Source organism: Trachurus trachurus, assembly GCF_905171665.1.
Source record: "Trachurus trachurus genome assembly, chromosome: 7".
Lineage (NCBI taxonomy): Eukaryota > Metazoa > Chordata > Actinopteri > Carangiformes > Carangidae > Trachurus > Trachurus trachurus.
In genome coordinates, this window is record NC_139901.1 from 19,139,929 (window position 1) to 19,157,756 (window position 17,828).

Genomic DNA, 17,828 nt, shown 5'->3' on the forward strand with positions numbered 1-17,828 from the left:
CAACATTTTGGCAAATTGGCCTATTGCCATAATCCCTATAGTTTCAGAGGTAGGTTCGTAACTCTGTCTCGTAACGTTCTGTTATTATCTCATAGCGTGGTGAATGTGCAGGTCATAACTTGTCCACGAGAGCATTTTGGAGTTGTTGGGTTGTGTATTTGATGAGTTTGATGAGGGAAACCAAGAAATCCCATTAGCCTCCGTAGCATAGCTCTGAGCAGCTCTTGGCTGTTCTAAAAATAGTTTGCACCGACAATTAAAGGTAACGAACCTACTCCTAAAACTAAAGGGATTATGGCAATGGGATCAATTTGCCAAAATGTTGAACTATCCCTTTAAGGCGAGCCGCCCTACCTCTGCTATAAAACACTGTGGGAAGCCCTGTTCTTTACAACTAAATGTGTTGTTAATTCATGCCCCTTGCTGAAGCTTATTCTTACCTGTTTTTTCTACCATTTTCTTTTCCCTCTTCCTCCAACATCAATCATCATTTACCACTGAACAGTCACAAACATTCCCATCAGATGCATTTCAAACTGCCACTCCCCATGGCTCAATGGCCCCCTCGCAGTCATACATACCACCTGTTTCCCCACAAGCACCCATCAACCTTCTCCCCACATCCATGTCAGTCAGTGATCCTGCTGCACTAGCGGGGACCATTGTGCCCCTCGCTCAGCAGACCCAACCCTCTGCCACTCCCATGCAGCTCACTGACATCATTCCCCAGGCAGCACCCCAGCAAACACAGCCTGTCATGATCCCTCAGCAAACTATTGTCCAACAACAACAGATAGGGATGGATTGCCAGACCTCCACCCTTCAACAGCAGCCACTACAGCAAATGGAGGCCCAGGCCACTGTGCTTGAACAACAACAACAACAAGTTATTGCCACTCAGCCACCACCAGAACAGCAGCAACAGGGCCTTTCAGCTACGGCTGTCCAGAAACATCAACATGAGCCTCAGCAGCAGATCTATGTACAGCAGCCTGTTGCGACTGTTCAGCAGACTCCTCAGCAGCAAGTGTTACCTACACAAACAGGTATGGAGCAGCGAGCGATGTCGCTACCACAGCCAGGGGAGCAGCCTCAGTCTTACATACAGCAACCAACAGGGGATCCCACCGAGCAGACTGCAATGCAGTCTCAACAACTGCAACAACAGCTTCAGCAACAGCAAACTCTGCTACAACAGCAGCAGCAGCAGCAGCAGCAACAACAACAAGTCTTACTGCTCGAGCAACATCAGATGTATGTCCAGCAACAGCTGGATCAGCAGCAACAACAAGCATTGCTCCAGCAGCAGCAGCAACAGGCCCAACTACAGCAACATCAACTGGAGCAGCAACAAGCTCTTATACATAAGCAGATGCTGGATCAGAAGCAGCAGGCTCTAATTCAACAGCAACAAGAACAGCAGCAGCAAACACAGGGTCTTCTCCAACATCAAGTTCTTTTGCAACAGCAGTTAGAGCAACAACAACAACAACAACAACAACAACAACAACAACAACAACAACAACCTTCTTCACAGCAGCACCCACAGACTCAGTTATATCAACAAATTGGACAAGGAACACAAATTGAAGCAGAGAAGCAGCAGCAGAGTGGACCACAGCAGCAACAGATTGTCTTGCAGCAGCAACCGCAGCAGACTCAACAGCAAAAGGAGCAGCAGTTGCAACAGCAAGCCTTACTGCGACAAATGGAACAACAGCAGCAACAGGCGCTCATCCAGCAGCATTTGCAACAGCAGGCTATTTTGCAGCAGCAGCAGCTACAACAGAAAGCTCAGCTACAGCTGCAGCAGCAAGAGCAACAACAAATGCAACTCAAGCAGCAGATGGAGCAGCAGCAACATGCTCTGCTGCAGCAACAGTTGGAACAACAGCGTCAGCAACAAGTCCTGCTTCAACAACAGCAAGCAGAGAGGTTACACCAACAGGTGCTAATACAGCAGCAGATTCATATTCAAGAGCATCAGCAGCAGCAAGTGGCCATCATTCAGCTGCAGCAAACTGAAAAACAAGAGGCTGGTCCTATCCCACAAAGTAACAGTGAGCAGCAGATTCAGCAGCAGCCGACTGATGTACAACACGTGTGCATCCCACAATTGAACACAGCTCAGTTTACACCTCACACCACTCTCACACAGCAGCAGGTGATAGAGCAACAACAGCAAGTAGTATTGATCCAGCAGCAGAAAGCCTTCGCTGCTCAGCCGCAGCACCACACCTCCGTAATGGAATCTCATATCCCAGTTGGGACTCCTGCCGGCACCGAGGTGATTCAACACCCAACTCAAACTGTCCCACAGGCCCACGTCCCCATCGGCATTCAGACTTCACAGATCCCTCTCCAGGCGTCGGCCGTCGTACCGCCTCAAGTCTTCACCCAGCAAGGACAAAACGAGCCTCATCCCCAGAACCAGGGCCAGGTTCCAGTCCAGATTATAGCCCAGTCCACGGCCCAAGCAGCTCAGGCTATGATTGAGGCCCATGTCACTCCAGCAGCAGCGATGATCCAGGGACAGACTCAAGTGATCCCGACCCAACAGATTCCTTTGCAGACCAGTTACCCGGGACCTGTCACTCCCGCGCCGACCCGTGTAACCACTCAGACGTTAATTCAACCTCAGCCTCTCATCGCTCAACCCCAGCAACACGGCCAGGGCCCAGCTGTTGACATTCAGATGATGGGCCAACAAAGCCAAGCTGCTGTCCAGCCTCCAGTTGCGATTTCTTCACTTCCCGGTCAAATCCAACACGAGTCTTGTGTTCAACAAAACGCCCAAATGCCTGTGCTTATGCAGCCTCAACTACAGCAAGCAGCTCAAGGCCAGCCACCTAGCCAGGTGCACGCTCAGGCTGCCGCTAGTCTTTTGCCCCCTCAGTATGTTGCTCAGATTACCCACCAAGCTATGCCATCTGTACAGCAGGATGTAACTCATATTACACAGCAGCAGCAACAGCAGCCAGTCCTGCAGTATCAGCAGATGATTCTGTCTCCTGGATCAGTGGGTGTTGGAACTAAACCAGACAGTCTCGGCTCTGCGGTCGACCCTGCAAACTTTGTTGCCGCTCCTCATCCTGTGCAGCAAGCCGGACAAACCTATGTCCCAGGCCAAGTCGTCCAGGCCCAGCAACAGCCCCAAGGAGGCGGCGCCGACCCTTCGGTTATTCAGCCCATCGCCCAGGCTGCTTTGCCTCAGTCTGCTGAGCAATACCAGCAACAGCTGCAGAAGCTGTCTCAAGTGCATCAGCCACTAGCTCCACCTCCTCAGCAAACTCAGTTACTGGCTCAGGCCATCCCAGTTCCCATCCAGCAACCTCTTCCTATACAGCAGGCTATAATACCGCTTGATGAGAGTCAACTGACCGCACAGTGTCCACCGCTGGTCACCCATCCTCCTCAACAAATCATCTCAAGTAACGTGGCTGAGCCTCAATCGCAGAACCGAGCCCTCTCCCTCTACAGTCATCTAGTGGCAGGGACCACTCAGTCTCCACAGCACCAGCCCAAACCGATGCTGCCAGCTCACACACACACACAAACCAGCATCCAGGCCCAAACACACTCACAAACACAGACACTCCTTCAGACACAGACCCATTCTCATACTCAGACACACACTGAGGCGCCTATTTCTGAACAGTCTGTTCTGCCCAATGCTGTCTTTCCTGCACAACAAATTCCCCTCAGCCCCTCTCATACTTCATGTCCCCCAACAACTCTACCATGTCTCCTATCCCATCACCCTGCTGCTGCCCCTGCTCCAGACTTGCCTACATCACCACCAGCGGCCCAGGTAACCTTACCGGGGCAGGCTGACTTTATCCCCACCTCCCCTCCGCCTGTAACTTCTCTACAGCTGCTTGATTCTAATGCCCCCAAACTGCCCCAAGCCTCGCTGCAAGACTGTGACCTTTCCCTGCTGGGTATTGCTCAGGTACAAGAAGAATGGAAGTTTGCATTATTCATTGACACATTAATGCAGAATTAATAAGAATACTGTTATCTAATTATTTGAAAATTATTTGACTGTGTCTTTTTGATAATATTTTTGACTAACAATTGTACATTATTCTCATTATTAGATGTAATATTATCCATAATTATTACATGACAGCTTTATTTGCATCAGATGTTGCTAATGTTGTGTATGTGCTTTTTCTGTGTACTGTGTGTACCTCTTTTATGCATGTCTTTATGTTACTCCACAGGATGGTCCATACCTGTCAAGTACAGAGCATCATTCTTCTTCAGGGTATGTCTGATACTATTACTTGAGCTCCATTAGTGTTAAAGACTGGTGCACTGAAGCTTAGAGTTAGACATTGATCCTAATCAAACATGTGTATGTGTAAACACAATGTAAAGAATGTTATTTATTATGTGTGAATGCTTTTATTATGTCTGAAGAGTGTCTGTCTTGTGTTTTGAGCCACGCCAAATATGATTTTCTGTGATAAACAGACAATAAAGTTTTCTATTCTATTCTATTAATGAATATGTAAAACGATTTTGTGTTTCGTCATAAATCTCAGTCCATTGAGTAAGCAGCCCTTCAGTGTGGCCTAGGATATTTGCATTTATATTGTTAAAATGTGGTTATATATGGCCCAGACCACCTCTGAATGTGGTCTGTGTTATTGTGATCTCAATTACATCTTACTCTACTTTTGAGCTGTCCACTGAACAGGGTCTAATTAATGTCCTTGTTTTAAATGATTGCAGTGACAGTGTGTGGTCAATGTCTTGCTGTGGGACCTGTCATTTACCTGATGATGTGTAACATCCCTGCTATCTTACCACCCGCAGATCCGTTCCACCTAATGGAGAAGAAACACCTCAGCTTCTGGCCAATGGGAAATTAGACAAATTAAAAACACAAAGAAGAACTTCCTGTCAGAGACCTGAAAAAATTTCACATCAGTTTCAGCTGAGCATGCTCCAGGTGAACAACAAAATAACGCCAAATGTATTACTAAAGTCATATATCCAATAGATTTTTAAAAGGACAATCCCATAATGTTAATTTGTCCTTTCCTCCATAGGTGTCCGGCAGCGGGGACAACATGGTGGAATGCCAGTTGGAGACCCATAGCAACAAGATGGTGACATTTAAATTTGACATCGAAGGGGATTCACCTGAGGACATCGCAGATTACATGGTGAAGTGCTCATGTACTGTAGAAATCAGCAGTGGATTCTAAAAGGGTGTCGGTCCACAGCTTGACAACTGTTGTTTAACTCCGTTTGTTTGTAGGTGGAGGAGGACTTTGTCCTTGATGTGGAGAAGGAGAAATTTGTTGAGGAGCTCAGAGCGGTAGTTAAAAAAGCCCGTGAAATTCTTCAGACACATTCACAGGTATGTCGATTTATTATATTTACACCTATCAAATTCTCCCCTGCTAGTTTCTGTTTCGATTGAACAATAATAATTGTCTGGCTGCCTGATGACTTTTCATTTCATTCTTTTACAGACTGGATCAACTGATCAGCTACATATTAGCACTCCCACTAGCACAACAGGTGAGTTCTGAATTTCTATATAATATTTTGTATTAGAATGTGACGAAATGAGGAAATGCTGCATTTGTTCTAACAACATAAGTGTCTTTGTGATTTCTCAGCAGACTCAGTGCCCCATTCCTCCCCAGTGGGACGGTGGCGCTTTTTTATCAACCAGACCATCCGCCATAGAGACTCTCTGTCCAGCCAGGGAGCAGGCACACCAACACCAACTACAGAAACAATGATCCCCCAGTCTCCTAAAAGAGAGAAAGGTGAGCTTGACCCAAGTCAGTTTTTAATGCTATGGCTTATTAACATGACTGAGTCAGCAGAATAACAGAAACTAACAGTGCGTTCCTCTCTGTGGCTATAGAAAGTGAAGGATCTCAAAGTATGGAGTCCTTGACTGGAGTGGCGTCCCCCCCCTGCCCCACTCTTTCTGCTACTTCCCCTCCAGTCTCCATTGTCTCAGCCCCTGCCCCCATGTTGCCCCCAACCACTGCTGCCCACGGCACTCACCCTACTCCCTCTGAAAGCATCTCTGCCCCAGCCTCCATTCTTGAAGCTTCTGTCACTGCTTCATCTGGCCCTGAAGTGCCAGGCCTCACCTCAGCTTCTACTGAACAGATTTCCAGTGCTCCCTCATCCATAGCAATACCTGCTGCTGCTAACCTCCCCAACCTGCCCACTGCTCCCGCTCTTGTGTCTCCCTCACCCACCACTGTTCCCCCTGACGTACTCACTTCTCCTGGAACCAGCGGTTGCTCCAATATAAGTCAGGGTATTGGAGATGCAGTGATAGCTGCCCCCAGGTCATGTGTGTCTGCAGTGGATCAGTCCTCAATCCCTTTTCATTCCCCTCCTCCGGCTGCTGCAGTGGCCACGTCAGTCGTAAGCCAACTTAGCATGGAGCAGCAGCAGACTCTTACCCAGATGGCCAAACCAGCCCCACAACAACCGCAACCACAGCCACAGCTACAGGTTCAACCTGTGTTACAGCAGCAGGTACCAACAGCTCAACAGCAACTGCAGGCAATGCAGCTAGATCAGCATACACAACAGGTACAGCACACAGCGCCACCACAACCACAACCACAACAACAGCAGCAATCACAACACCAAGTGTACCAGGAACAACTGCAGCTGCAGCAGGGGCAGGCTCTGCAACAGTCTCTCCAGCAGTTACAACAACAGCAACTCATGCAAAAACAAATCCCGCTTCAGCAACAGCTGACTGAAGTGCAGGTGCTGCCCCAGCTAGGTCACACAGAGGTGTTAAAACAGTCTGTGCCTCAGCAGCAATTTCTGCCACCAATGCCCCTGCAGCAGACCCAACAACCCATTCTTCAGCAGCAAACGACACAATACACCCCACAGGTGCTGCAACAGTCTCAGTTGCAGCAGCTACCACAGCAGGTTATGGCGCCGCTGCCCGCTGTGGTGCCGCAACAGCAGGCTCACACTGAACACCAGCAGCAGCAGCAGCAGCAGCAGCAGCAGTTAAACTTACAACAGACAATACAATTACAGCAACAGCAAATGGTGCAGCTTCAGCAGCAACAGCATCAGCTGTTCATGGGTGCTGTGGCTTTAACCCAAGATCAAAGCCAAATGCTGCCCCTGTCAATTAGTCAACAGTTCCTTCAACAACAGGCACAGTTAAATGTTAGCTCTGTACTGCAGCAGCCAGTTCCACAACAAACCCAAATCCCCGCTGAGCTGCCGCAACAACATATACAGTCACAGAGACAGCTGCAGCACATTGAGCACCAACAGGAGGTTGTTAAAGCCATGGAAACGCCCCAGAAACAGCAGCAGTTTACACTGCAGAAGCAGTCCTCTTTACAGATGTCAGAGTCAGAAGTGTCCACAGGAGAGACGAGTGTCACAGAGGACACGGGTAGCTACTCTGCCCCTTTTCACCCTTCCTCTGACTCTTCTCTGCCTCCACTTCACCTGGGCACGGCTGAAGCCCCAGCACCCACCCTCTCCCTCACAATGTCACCATCCCCTGCTCAGCCTTCCTCTGTAGCCGAGTCTGACAGCGAAGGCCCCCCCAAAATTGAATTTGTAGACAACCGCATAAAGACGCTGGATGAGAAGCTGAGGAACTTGTTGTATCAGGAGTACAGCAGTGGGGCTGCGTTGGCCGGGGGAGCTGCCTCTGGCCCTACATCCGCCGCCTCTACATCAGCAGGAGGAGACGAGTCGTCTGAACCACAGTCACTCCACCACTTGTCTTTCCCCCCACCTGCGTCCTCCTCAGATACTTCCCCACACTCCTCGTCCTCCACTACCTCTTCCACCACCTCCCGTTCCTCCTCCACTTCCCCCGACCCAGAGAGGGATGGAGGCCGAGAGGACGCTTCCTCAGAAGTGCCCAACTCTATGGAACTGGGTCCAGTGGAGCAACAGCCCGGCCCGTCTCTCCCCTCCACCTCTGCCTCGTCGACCCCACCGACCTCTCTCCTACCTCCCAGTCAGGATGACGCCTCGGGGCCACAGCGCCCACCTGTACCAGGAGAACCAACTATTCTTGTGAGTTAATACCACAGATTCAGTTTTGAGTAAATTCTCTATCAATTTTGTCCTTCACTGTACTGAATTTACATCTTTTTACTGTTTATATTTCAGTGTGTAAATGTGACTCCACTTGGTTCACAGAAGGCTGTCTTTGATGTATGCTGTGCTTGAGTGTCTCTCCGTTTTGAATGTCTCAACTCCATGCAGCCACTCTTAACTGTCTTGACTGTTCTAGGCTGTACCCCCACACTCTGACACCAGTACCACTGGAGAGGCATCGTGGCCCCCCAATCAGCACCCGATCCCCCTCCGGCATGGACAGCAGCAGCACAATGCAGGAGGTGGATATTTTGGCCTAAACCTGACATGTCCTAGTATCAGAAATCCTGTTAGCAAGAAATCCTGGACTCGCAAATTCAAAAACTGGGCGTGCAAACTGCGCCACTCCGCCAGCTTGTTCAAGAAACCCAGAGTCCAGCAAGGTAGCGTCCTCTTAGGGATCGAGTAAGAGCGAGAGAGAAAGAGAGAGCGAGAGAGAGAGAGAATGTTGGGGCATGGACCTAAATCTAATATCTAGTGCTAGTTTTAACATAGTAAAATAACTTTCTTAACCATCAAGAATTAATAACTGTTAATGTTAATGGATGTTAATGTTTACAGCTAAATAATTCTGATTTTGCATATTGCATATATGTGATCCCCATGTAATATCAGTGTTGACATCTCTACATACATTTCTGTTTTTGATTTAATTTTATTTGTTTGTGAATTCCTTTATACTAAATTTCATTTTCTTGGCAATCTTTCTTTTTGCATGGGTTACTCACCCAGGGGCGAGAACAGTGGAGAGTAGAGGAGGGTGGGAGATTGGCACTTTGTAGGAAGAGATCGCAATGCAAAGCCGAGCCGTGACTGTGCCCAGGACATATCCCTTCATATGACACACCTACCCCCTTCCCACCCCAATCCCGCAGGCACTGCCAGCAGCAACCATCTCACCTCCTCACATCCACCTGCTGGCTCAATGTAGCGAGAAAAATGCAACTCAAGTCACAACGCAGATAAGAGAGATGCTAAGTTGCTAAGTTGCAAAGATATTACGTAATCACTTGTCCTTCAGAATGTGTGAACACTCTCAGATCATAAAATATAGGTTTGGTCCCTGTGACCCTATACTGTAGCTGTAGCAAATGATTTTATATAGATTACTTAAAGGGATAGTTCAACATTTTGGCAAATTCGCCTATTGCCATAATCCCTATAGTCATAGAAGTAGGTTACCATTAATTATCGATGCATGTTATTTTGAGATCGGCGGGGCAGAGACGCGAGTTGCTCAGCGAACACAATGGAGGTGAACGGTACAGGTCCCCTGTCCCTCATCAAACTCACCAAATACACAATCCAACAACTCCAAAACACTCTCGTGGAGAAGTTGTGACCTGCACATTCGCCACTCTATGAAATAATCATGTATAATAATTATGTAACATTACGACACATGAAGCAAATACTCAGAACTACTGTACTTGTGCTTTGGAAATCACTCCGCCCATCAGCCGTGTCTGGAATGTAGTTCCGGCTTTGCATTTGCCTCGAAAACAACTCTGTCTCATAATGTTACATTATTATTTCATAGCGTGGTGAATGCACAGGTCACAACTTGTCCACGAGAGCGTTTTGGAGTTGTTGGATTGTGTATTTGATGAGTTTGTTGAGGGCCAGGGGACCAGTACCATTCACCTCCATTGTGTTTGCTGAGCAACTTGAATCTCTGTCCCGCGGATCTCAAAACAACATGCACCGATAATTAAAGGTAATGAACCTACTCCTTTGACTATAGGGATTATGGCAATAGGTGAATTTGCCAAAATGTTGAACTATCCCTTTAATTTGCATCACTTGTATGAAATATGAAGATTGGGATTAACACTATCATATTGTGACCAAAGCCCAGGGTTTATAAATTAGTTAGGTTCTGTTGCACATGGGTAGGCTCTTCATATAGCTATGCTTTATCACACTGTTTAAGTATTCCAGTCATCTTGCATGTATTTGTGTTTGCATGTGTATATGTGTAGCAATAGCTTATACCCTTTGCTACAAGAACACATGCATGAGCAAATGTTTTGTCCCACACAAGTCACTAATAATGGATCGTTATCTGTAAGTAACACCGATTTCAGGCTGCATATTTTTTATGTTGGCCTTAAATTATGCAGTTATTATCCATATACACACTTTGTTAATGTGGTAATACCAAATGTCAAACACACTGAACAATATCACTGTGGATCTGAGCACAGATCTCTAATCTGATATTGGGCTCTGTTGTCTGGTATATGAGTGAGACAGTGGTGAGTCAGTGAGAATGAGAGAGTGGATGTGTGGGTGGGTGGGGGTATACTATTGTAAACACTCAATTGCTATTTCACAACATTATTTTTATTGAATGATTTCTCATAATTTTGTTTTTAATGAAACAGATTTACCACTCCTTCCCACACTCCCATAACACGTTTCTCATTGAGCATGTGTTTTAACATCCCAAAAACCTAAATGTATTTTTCAGTTTATTGTTCATTATTTAAACAAATGTCTACCACTTAACTCATCATATGTTTACATATTTCATAGACTTGAATGCAAGCCACGTAAGTCACAAAGTTGCTGTGTGACATTGGTGGTTGATTTTTAACACTGTGCCTTTGTGTTTGTGCCCCATGTCTGTTTGTGTGCATCTGTATGTCTCTTTGTCATGAACATTTTTATTTGTGTGTTGCTTTTGTGTATCTTGTCATCTATGTGCTCCTTATACATGTGTGTCTGTTCTTGTCTTCCGGTCCTTGTCTTCCCTATTTCTTTTCATCCCTATCCCTCTATTAGATGGGCGTTCTAGCAGTCAGGCACTAAAGGAGGAAAAGGAGACCGCACCTCTAAATCCACCCCAGTCACGCAAAGGACGATTCCAGGTAGGGTGAACTGTACATATTTTACCTTTGCCACTTGTTAGTATGGGCTGTTGGACAAGCAGCTAATGTGCATCACATCCTCTGCCATCAGGTTACTCCAGTGCCCCAGACCTCCCCCCCAAAGGATACCCCATCAGGCCACAGTGGCGCTCACCGGAAAGTTGGACGCTTCTCTGTAACCCAGGCTGAGATGAAAAAAGAAGACGGACAGACTGGCAGCTCTCCAGTGTCTCCCCATTTGGAGAGGGAGAGGAGGAGATCTCGGGCAAAGGAAGGGGAGAAAGATGAAAGCAAGAGGACCCCGGCAGCGGCCCATCTGTCTCGAGGTCACGGTCACAGCCACTCGCCTCCAGGCAGCAGTGATGATGATGGCGGGAGTGAGTTGGAGGATGAAGACCTGAGAAAGGAACTCCACAAGCTCCGAGAAAAGTAAGTCAGAGGATGGGCATATTTAACTCAAGATATATGTCTCCTCATTTATTATATCTTCTGTTTTATGCGTTTTGCCCACAGAGTATTACAAATATTTTCTCTGTTTTCTATCTCTCCCTCTACAGGCACATCAAAGAGGTGGTATCCCTTCAGGCCCAGCAGAACAGAGAGCTGCAGGAGCTGTACAGACAGCTTCGTTCTCTCAAAGACCAAAGGCAGAGCTTGCCTGTCTCCCTTTCCCGAACCCCTCCTCTCCCCACCGCCCCTCCTGTCCTCTCTCCTCGCCGACCTAGGCCTGCCAAAATCAAACTCCGGCCCCGGCCTCACTCTCATATGGATAACAACGGAGTTACACACTCTGGTAAGATTTATTTTGTCTATTCTCTCTCTCATTTCGTTATGTAATCTTTATGTTTGTGTAACTATTCCTTGTATCTCTCGTCCAGGGATTCAGCAGTCAAGTAGTTTCTCAGGAGGTGAACAGAGTAGACTGCCCCTATACTGCGACCCAGAGCACCGCCCATCACTGCCTGCTAAAAGAGGTATGGTTCAACTACTTCAACAACTTTATTTGTCCCCAATGGGGCAATTCATTTGCAGGAGTGGGGAGCATATAACAAACACAAAACACAGATGACAACAATACAGATAAAAACATTGATGTACATAAACAATGGACATAAATGCATATGTTAAAGCAGAAGTGAGTGATCCGGTCGTTTTCGCTAATGCTGCGTTCCAGGCAGGCTTTTGAAATCGTAAATTACAGCTTCAAGTCACAACTTACGACTTTGTAGCGTTCCAGGCAACCCACTCGTGTTTTTCCGACCTGTTTTACCGGTGAAAGTCACTATAACGGCCACTCGTAACTTCCGACCGGTGAACTCGTACCAGATCGAACTGGTACGACTTCACGGTCGGAAAAATACGAGTTTCCTTGAACGCACCATAACAGTCCTCGTCGCTACGTCACCACATTCACGGCGTTCCTTGGCTGCACACACAGCCCTGCATGCCGTTCTCTCTCCTCATTGGATAAAAACTGTAGGATACAATAAATGTTTTCTCTTCGGCTCAGAGCAGAGCAGAGGGACTGAGAGACCCGTGTTTCAGTCCAAACACTCTATGTAAGTGATTGCTGTCGGAAGATATAACTATTTAAGACTTATATTAACACAAATATATCACTCACTTCTGCTTTAACAGTCTAAAATGCAATAAATAATTAATACAATTAATCACACTGTGCTGCTGCAGGACCAAGATGGCTAAAGTGATCTGTAAAATTAAAGTGCTGTGCAATAAGCTACCTCTTCCTCTTAGAGTTGAGGTTTGTAGTACCATAGTAGTGACATTATTGACAGTAAGTGGCATCATGTGCACCCCCTTCATTTTTCCACAGATCAAAGTCCTCTTAGAAAAAGCACCTTCACTGATGAACTGCACAAACTTGTTGATAATTGGACAAAGGAGACGGTGGGCCAAACCCCACCGAAGCCTTCGCTGAATCAGATCAAGCAGATTCAGCAGGTGCAGGAGTTGGGAGGTTGGAGCCAGGCGACTGAGGTAAGACTGCACACTAAAATATGCATCACATTTTTAAATAACTCTTAAAGCTTTCTTATCCAGAAATTTGATGTAAAGGTCGATACCATTGTCACGTCTTACTTACTTACTTTAAAGATGAACTATGCAGGATTTGTAGCTGCTACATTTTTACCTTAATTAAACGGCTTTGGAGTAATTGTGATGGTTTGATAAATGGCTTAACTTGTTACAGGGAGAATGGAGGCTCTCTGCCTCCCACGTGCGTGTCACTTATTGCCCCTCTTGGCAGAAAAACATGTCGTAATGCCGTATATGATATATAACGTTCTATACCACTGATTGATTTCTCGCCGGCTTCGTTGTAAACAAATGCACATGGCCAGGACAAGGGTTAGCAAAACAAGGGAAAAATTACCAGACTTACATAGTTCCTCTTTAAAGCTAAAGTTTGTAAAAAAATAAATACATTTTTTTTTTTTTTAAAGTCAGCCTAGCATTAAGACTAGTAATACGGGTAAACAGCAACCCCTGACTTTGTTTCCAGTGTTTATTCTTATGTTAGTTATGTCATGCTTTTCATTGTATGAGCAAAGAACCATTTTTATATGGTCAGACAGGTTGTTCTTCTTACAGTATATATATTGTATATCATAAATGTCATCAACCAGTTTCTCCTTTTGTGATATTATCACTGGGTCATAAAAGACATATTTTTATCAAACTATCATGAAAAGTGTCCATTTGATTTTAATAAAGAGTTTACATTTTGGGCAGACATAACTGGATTTTCTTTCTTTTTACACATATAGGCTGCTCCGCCAGGTTGGTTCCCAGTGTCCCCACTGAACCCCCAGGCATCCCCGACCCCTGCCAGCTTGCCTGTGGCAGCCCCTTCCCATTACCCAGGTGGAGGAAGCCTTTCCACCCTGCCCTCTCCAGGACCTCCGCCACAAACGCACATGGCCCAGGTGCCACAGATGCAGCAAAGTTTACATCTCCACCAGTCTCTCCCCCTCCAGCAGATGAGCTATCAGCAGCCTCCACTCCGCCAGCAGATACCACAGCCCCGGATGCAAACTCCCATACAGTCTCAGTCGCTACCACAGACACAGCCTATTGCCCAGCTGCCCCATTCTCCACCTCAAAGTCAACCACTGCTGCCTTCCCAAATGCCCACCTCTCCAGTGTCCACGGGCGCATCTCTGCTGCCCGGCAGTGATACCACTGCACCCACAGATAGTACTGCTGCTACTGGGGGGACATTTTGCTCTTGTTCCTCATCCTGTTCCACCTGTTCCTCTTCTTGCTCTACTGCTGCTCTACCTTCCAGTGCCAAAATTCATCCAACACCCCCCACCTCGACTCTTCCTCTGGGACAGAAATGAAACCGAGGCGAAGTATGAGGTCAATATGAAGGTGCGACAGATGGAAAAACTAAGTTGATCAGGACGTAAAGCAAATCCATTTGGAGTGTTAGTTTCATGTATGCATGAGAGAATTGTGACTGCAATGAATATATGGATTCCAGTTTGTGGATGAGATGGTGAGTGAATGTGAGAAGTGATAGATTCTAGTATGTACAAGACAGAAGGTAATATGGAGCACAGCAGCTGGGGTTTATGAATCATGGTATGTTTGGGTGTTGAGATGTAAAAATGCTTTAATGTAAGAGTGAGTGCAATTATGAGTGTGAGTGAGTGTTCATGGATTATCCAAGTACATATCCCTAATGTCCTTTGACACAAATTAGCGTTCATGTTTTTGTTTTCAAACCAACATAGTTGGACCTGAACTCTCCCTAAGCAGAGATAAGAAGGACAAAATATTTGACAGTGTGTTGACATTTTTTGTTTAATTTGTCAATGCTTACAGTGAAAGGACTATCAATTTTAAAAGTGCAATTAGTAATGGTCATCTAAATTGATCAGCATGTATTGTATTGATCTGTCTGCAAGGCATAAAGTATTTTTATAGAAGCACATTGATGAAAACCAGATGCATCGAGCATTTTTCATGATCTCTACATGATCTTTTAAAACTGTAAGCCTCCAGCACAAGGTGTTTAATGGGCAATGAAAAAAGTTAAACAACAGCATGTTAAACAGTAGAGCACGGTTCAGTTATCTGGCTACGATCATTACCACAATACAACCAAATACATTGTTGCAGTGTCGTGCGCCATACAGCATGTGCTTAATTTGTATTATTTTATTTTTGTAATATAGATGCTGTCTGAATTACTATGAGTGATATGATATAAATTTCAGATTCATTTTTAATATGATGGCAAATTTAAATATGCTGTCTATGTTCAGTGGATACCTGGGTGTGCTCAGCCCAAGACTGCATGACCTTAAGACTAACTTGTCTTGCCTGAGTGCAAGCTGTTTGCAGCCTACTGAGATAATTAATCAAAATTTTCTTTCACATTTGACATTTGTGCTTTCAGTTTGAGCTGCGCATATCAAAATATATCACAGTGTCATGCTGAGGAGGAGAACAAAAAACAATTAAAACTGCCAAGTTATAATAGAGTGGGGAGACCATATAGGTTATTTCCATATTGCCTTTTAAAATTTCTGCATTTTTTGTGAGTGTGTGAGTGTATATTTTTTCTGTGTGAGAAAACTTTGTGATAGTCCCATGATATATGGCATTTTAAACTGCAAACTGCAAAGCAGCCTCTCAAATGTCACTGTACCCGACTGAAAATGTTTACTTTGCCTATGTCTTGGGCTTGTTTCCTTGAGAAACAAAGTGAGAGCTTAGACCATAAACCAGTTGTAAGTTTGATGTCCAACACTGTTGTGGGATCCTCACTTGCCTATCTGTCAACTTTGTTTGGCTTTGTACAATTTCCTTATTTCAATGGTCAACTATTTAGTCTTCAACCATAGGTTGTCAGTGTGAATACATCTGTCAGAAATTGAACTGTGGGCCATAATTGTGCTTTATGCACGCTACAAAAGGTTTACTCAAGTCAAAAATGTTCCATTCCTCTATTTCTAAACTCACTTCATTTGTTGTTGCAGAAACACAGTAATATATCAGCAGCAGATATATTACTGTACATTTTATTGGGTTACCAGTGCACTTAGCCATACACACATTTGACCATTGGTGGTCAGGCGTTAATATTTTTTGGCATAAAAAATAGCCTGTAGTCAAAACAGCATTTCTGTTTTAATAATGATAGAGAGACTGTGTGCCACAGAAAACAGGAGATTGTACAGGTTGTTGAAGACTGCTAAATGTGAGTCAAATAAATTTAAAACATGAATGGGTACAGAGAGCTAGTTTGTGCTAAAGGATATGGTTGTTAAGAAACAGCAATTGCATAATCTAGAGTATAATAATGGTTTTCTGTATTTGTTGCTTTTCATGACAACCCACATTTTCACAGAGATGTAGTTCATTATTAGTGAAGGTGAGATACTGTGCTGTCATGTCTGATACTAACATGTTGACCGCAAGCTACAGCTAAACGATCATGACTCATGATGTGGAGCTGGCTTTGTCCTTGAAGTGTTACCAAAATGTTATCTAAAAGATAAAGATTATTTTTGTATTTTGAAATGGGGTTGTACAAATTGTAAAATTGTGTTCTCATCATTATAAATCAGAGGTTATTTGAAACGAGAAAACACTGGTTTTCATCCCTGTTTACATGGGACTCCCCTACCTTGATATACCTCTCTGAGTCCTGACAGGGCAGGGTCATTTAAGATTATATTCAGAGAATCTTTGGTCATTTTTGACATCTTATTTCAGTTTTGAACCATGAAAACCTGGATGATACATGACATAAGCTACTGGGCTGCATTTTAAATAGCTATAATAGACTTCCAAATTAAAGCAACAAAAACCTGGGGAGTCCTAAATGGCATGACTGAGAACCAATAACTAAAAGACATTTGGCAAAGAAAACTGGAAAAAAAAAACAAGGTATGTTGCTGGTGATTTAGCCTCTGTAAATTGTAACTAATTCAACTGTTGATTTTATTTATGTTTTGTAACTAATCAAAATAAATGATGTTAAACATCAAATTATGACATTGTGAGTGTCTATGTTATTCAAAATTTGCATCACTACAAACCACAGTGGGTTAATGAGGAGATGTGGCACATTAGATTTTAGGTGACGGCCAAGAAGACCCATTCAGTCTGTCGTAAATAGAATAAAATAAAAAATGTTAGTACCAATCATTTCAGAATTGTGATTATGATATGAAGGCAAGTGTAATTCATTGTAGGCTACATTAACTTAAAATTCAAAAACATGAGCACAAACCTGAAGGTAAAATGTTGTTTTTAACTGATGAATAAATAAAAAAGTAAAATTGACGTGAAATTTGTCCAAGGCTTATGACAATAATAGTTACATATTTATTCAATTTTGTACTTTTACACATAACATTTTAAAAAAAGAGAGTAATGTTGGGTGTCTGACTAATAATTTTATGTGCGTGGAATTTACCAAAGGCATATCTATTAATGTTCTTCCCCATTCTGTTGAAATTAATTGATCACAATATAACTTTCTAACGCTGTAATCTCCATGCAAATAAATTAACTAAACAGAGTTGCACTTGAATCTGCTTTTCCTTGACAAATGTTCCCATTAACATTCATCTGAAACCTTAACAAAACATGGTTTGGTTCAATTAACGTTTAAACTTTTTAATCTATTGAATGTATAAAATGAGTCTCTGTAATTTTGTCAAAGACGGTATCTTTGATTTTGTTTCCGCATTAGCGTCCCCCAGCGTTTCGTCCTGAATGTACCGCCATACTTCACTGTCTGCAACTTTATTGTTTTTTCAACAGCGGACA

The 17,828-nt window shown here is 44.4% G+C and overlaps 1 protein-coding gene across 1 annotated transcript in view; it reads left to right on the forward strand.

Moving 5' to 3' along the window:
* wnk3 (WNK lysine deficient protein kinase 3) overlaps positions 1-16,939 on the forward strand; it is a 42,483-nt gene extending 25,544 nt beyond the window's left edge. The window contains exons 11-24 of the mRNA XM_083976363.1: positions 4,227-4,270; positions 4,825-4,960; positions 5,061-5,177; positions 5,273-5,374; positions 5,490-5,538; positions 5,640-5,792; positions 7,787-8,058; positions 8,279-8,525; positions 10,930-11,015; positions 11,107-11,444; positions 11,573-11,808; positions 11,894-11,989; positions 12,850-13,013; positions 13,805-16,939. Coding sequence (XP_083832489.1) covers positions 4,227-4,270; positions 4,825-4,960; positions 5,061-5,177; positions 5,273-5,374; positions 5,490-5,538; positions 5,640-5,792; positions 7,787-8,058; positions 8,279-8,525; positions 10,930-11,015; positions 11,107-11,444; positions 11,573-11,808; positions 11,894-11,989; positions 12,850-13,013; positions 13,805-14,380 — 2,616 coding nt within the window. The 3' untranslated portion in view covers positions 14,381-16,939. The remainder of the gene's footprint in view (positions 1-4,226; positions 4,271-4,824; positions 4,961-5,060; positions 5,178-5,272; positions 5,375-5,489; positions 5,539-5,639; positions 5,793-7,786; positions 8,059-8,278; positions 8,526-10,929; positions 11,016-11,106; positions 11,445-11,572; positions 11,809-11,893; positions 11,990-12,849; positions 13,014-13,804) is intronic.
* The last annotated feature ends 889 nt before the right edge of the window (positions 16,940-17,828 follow it).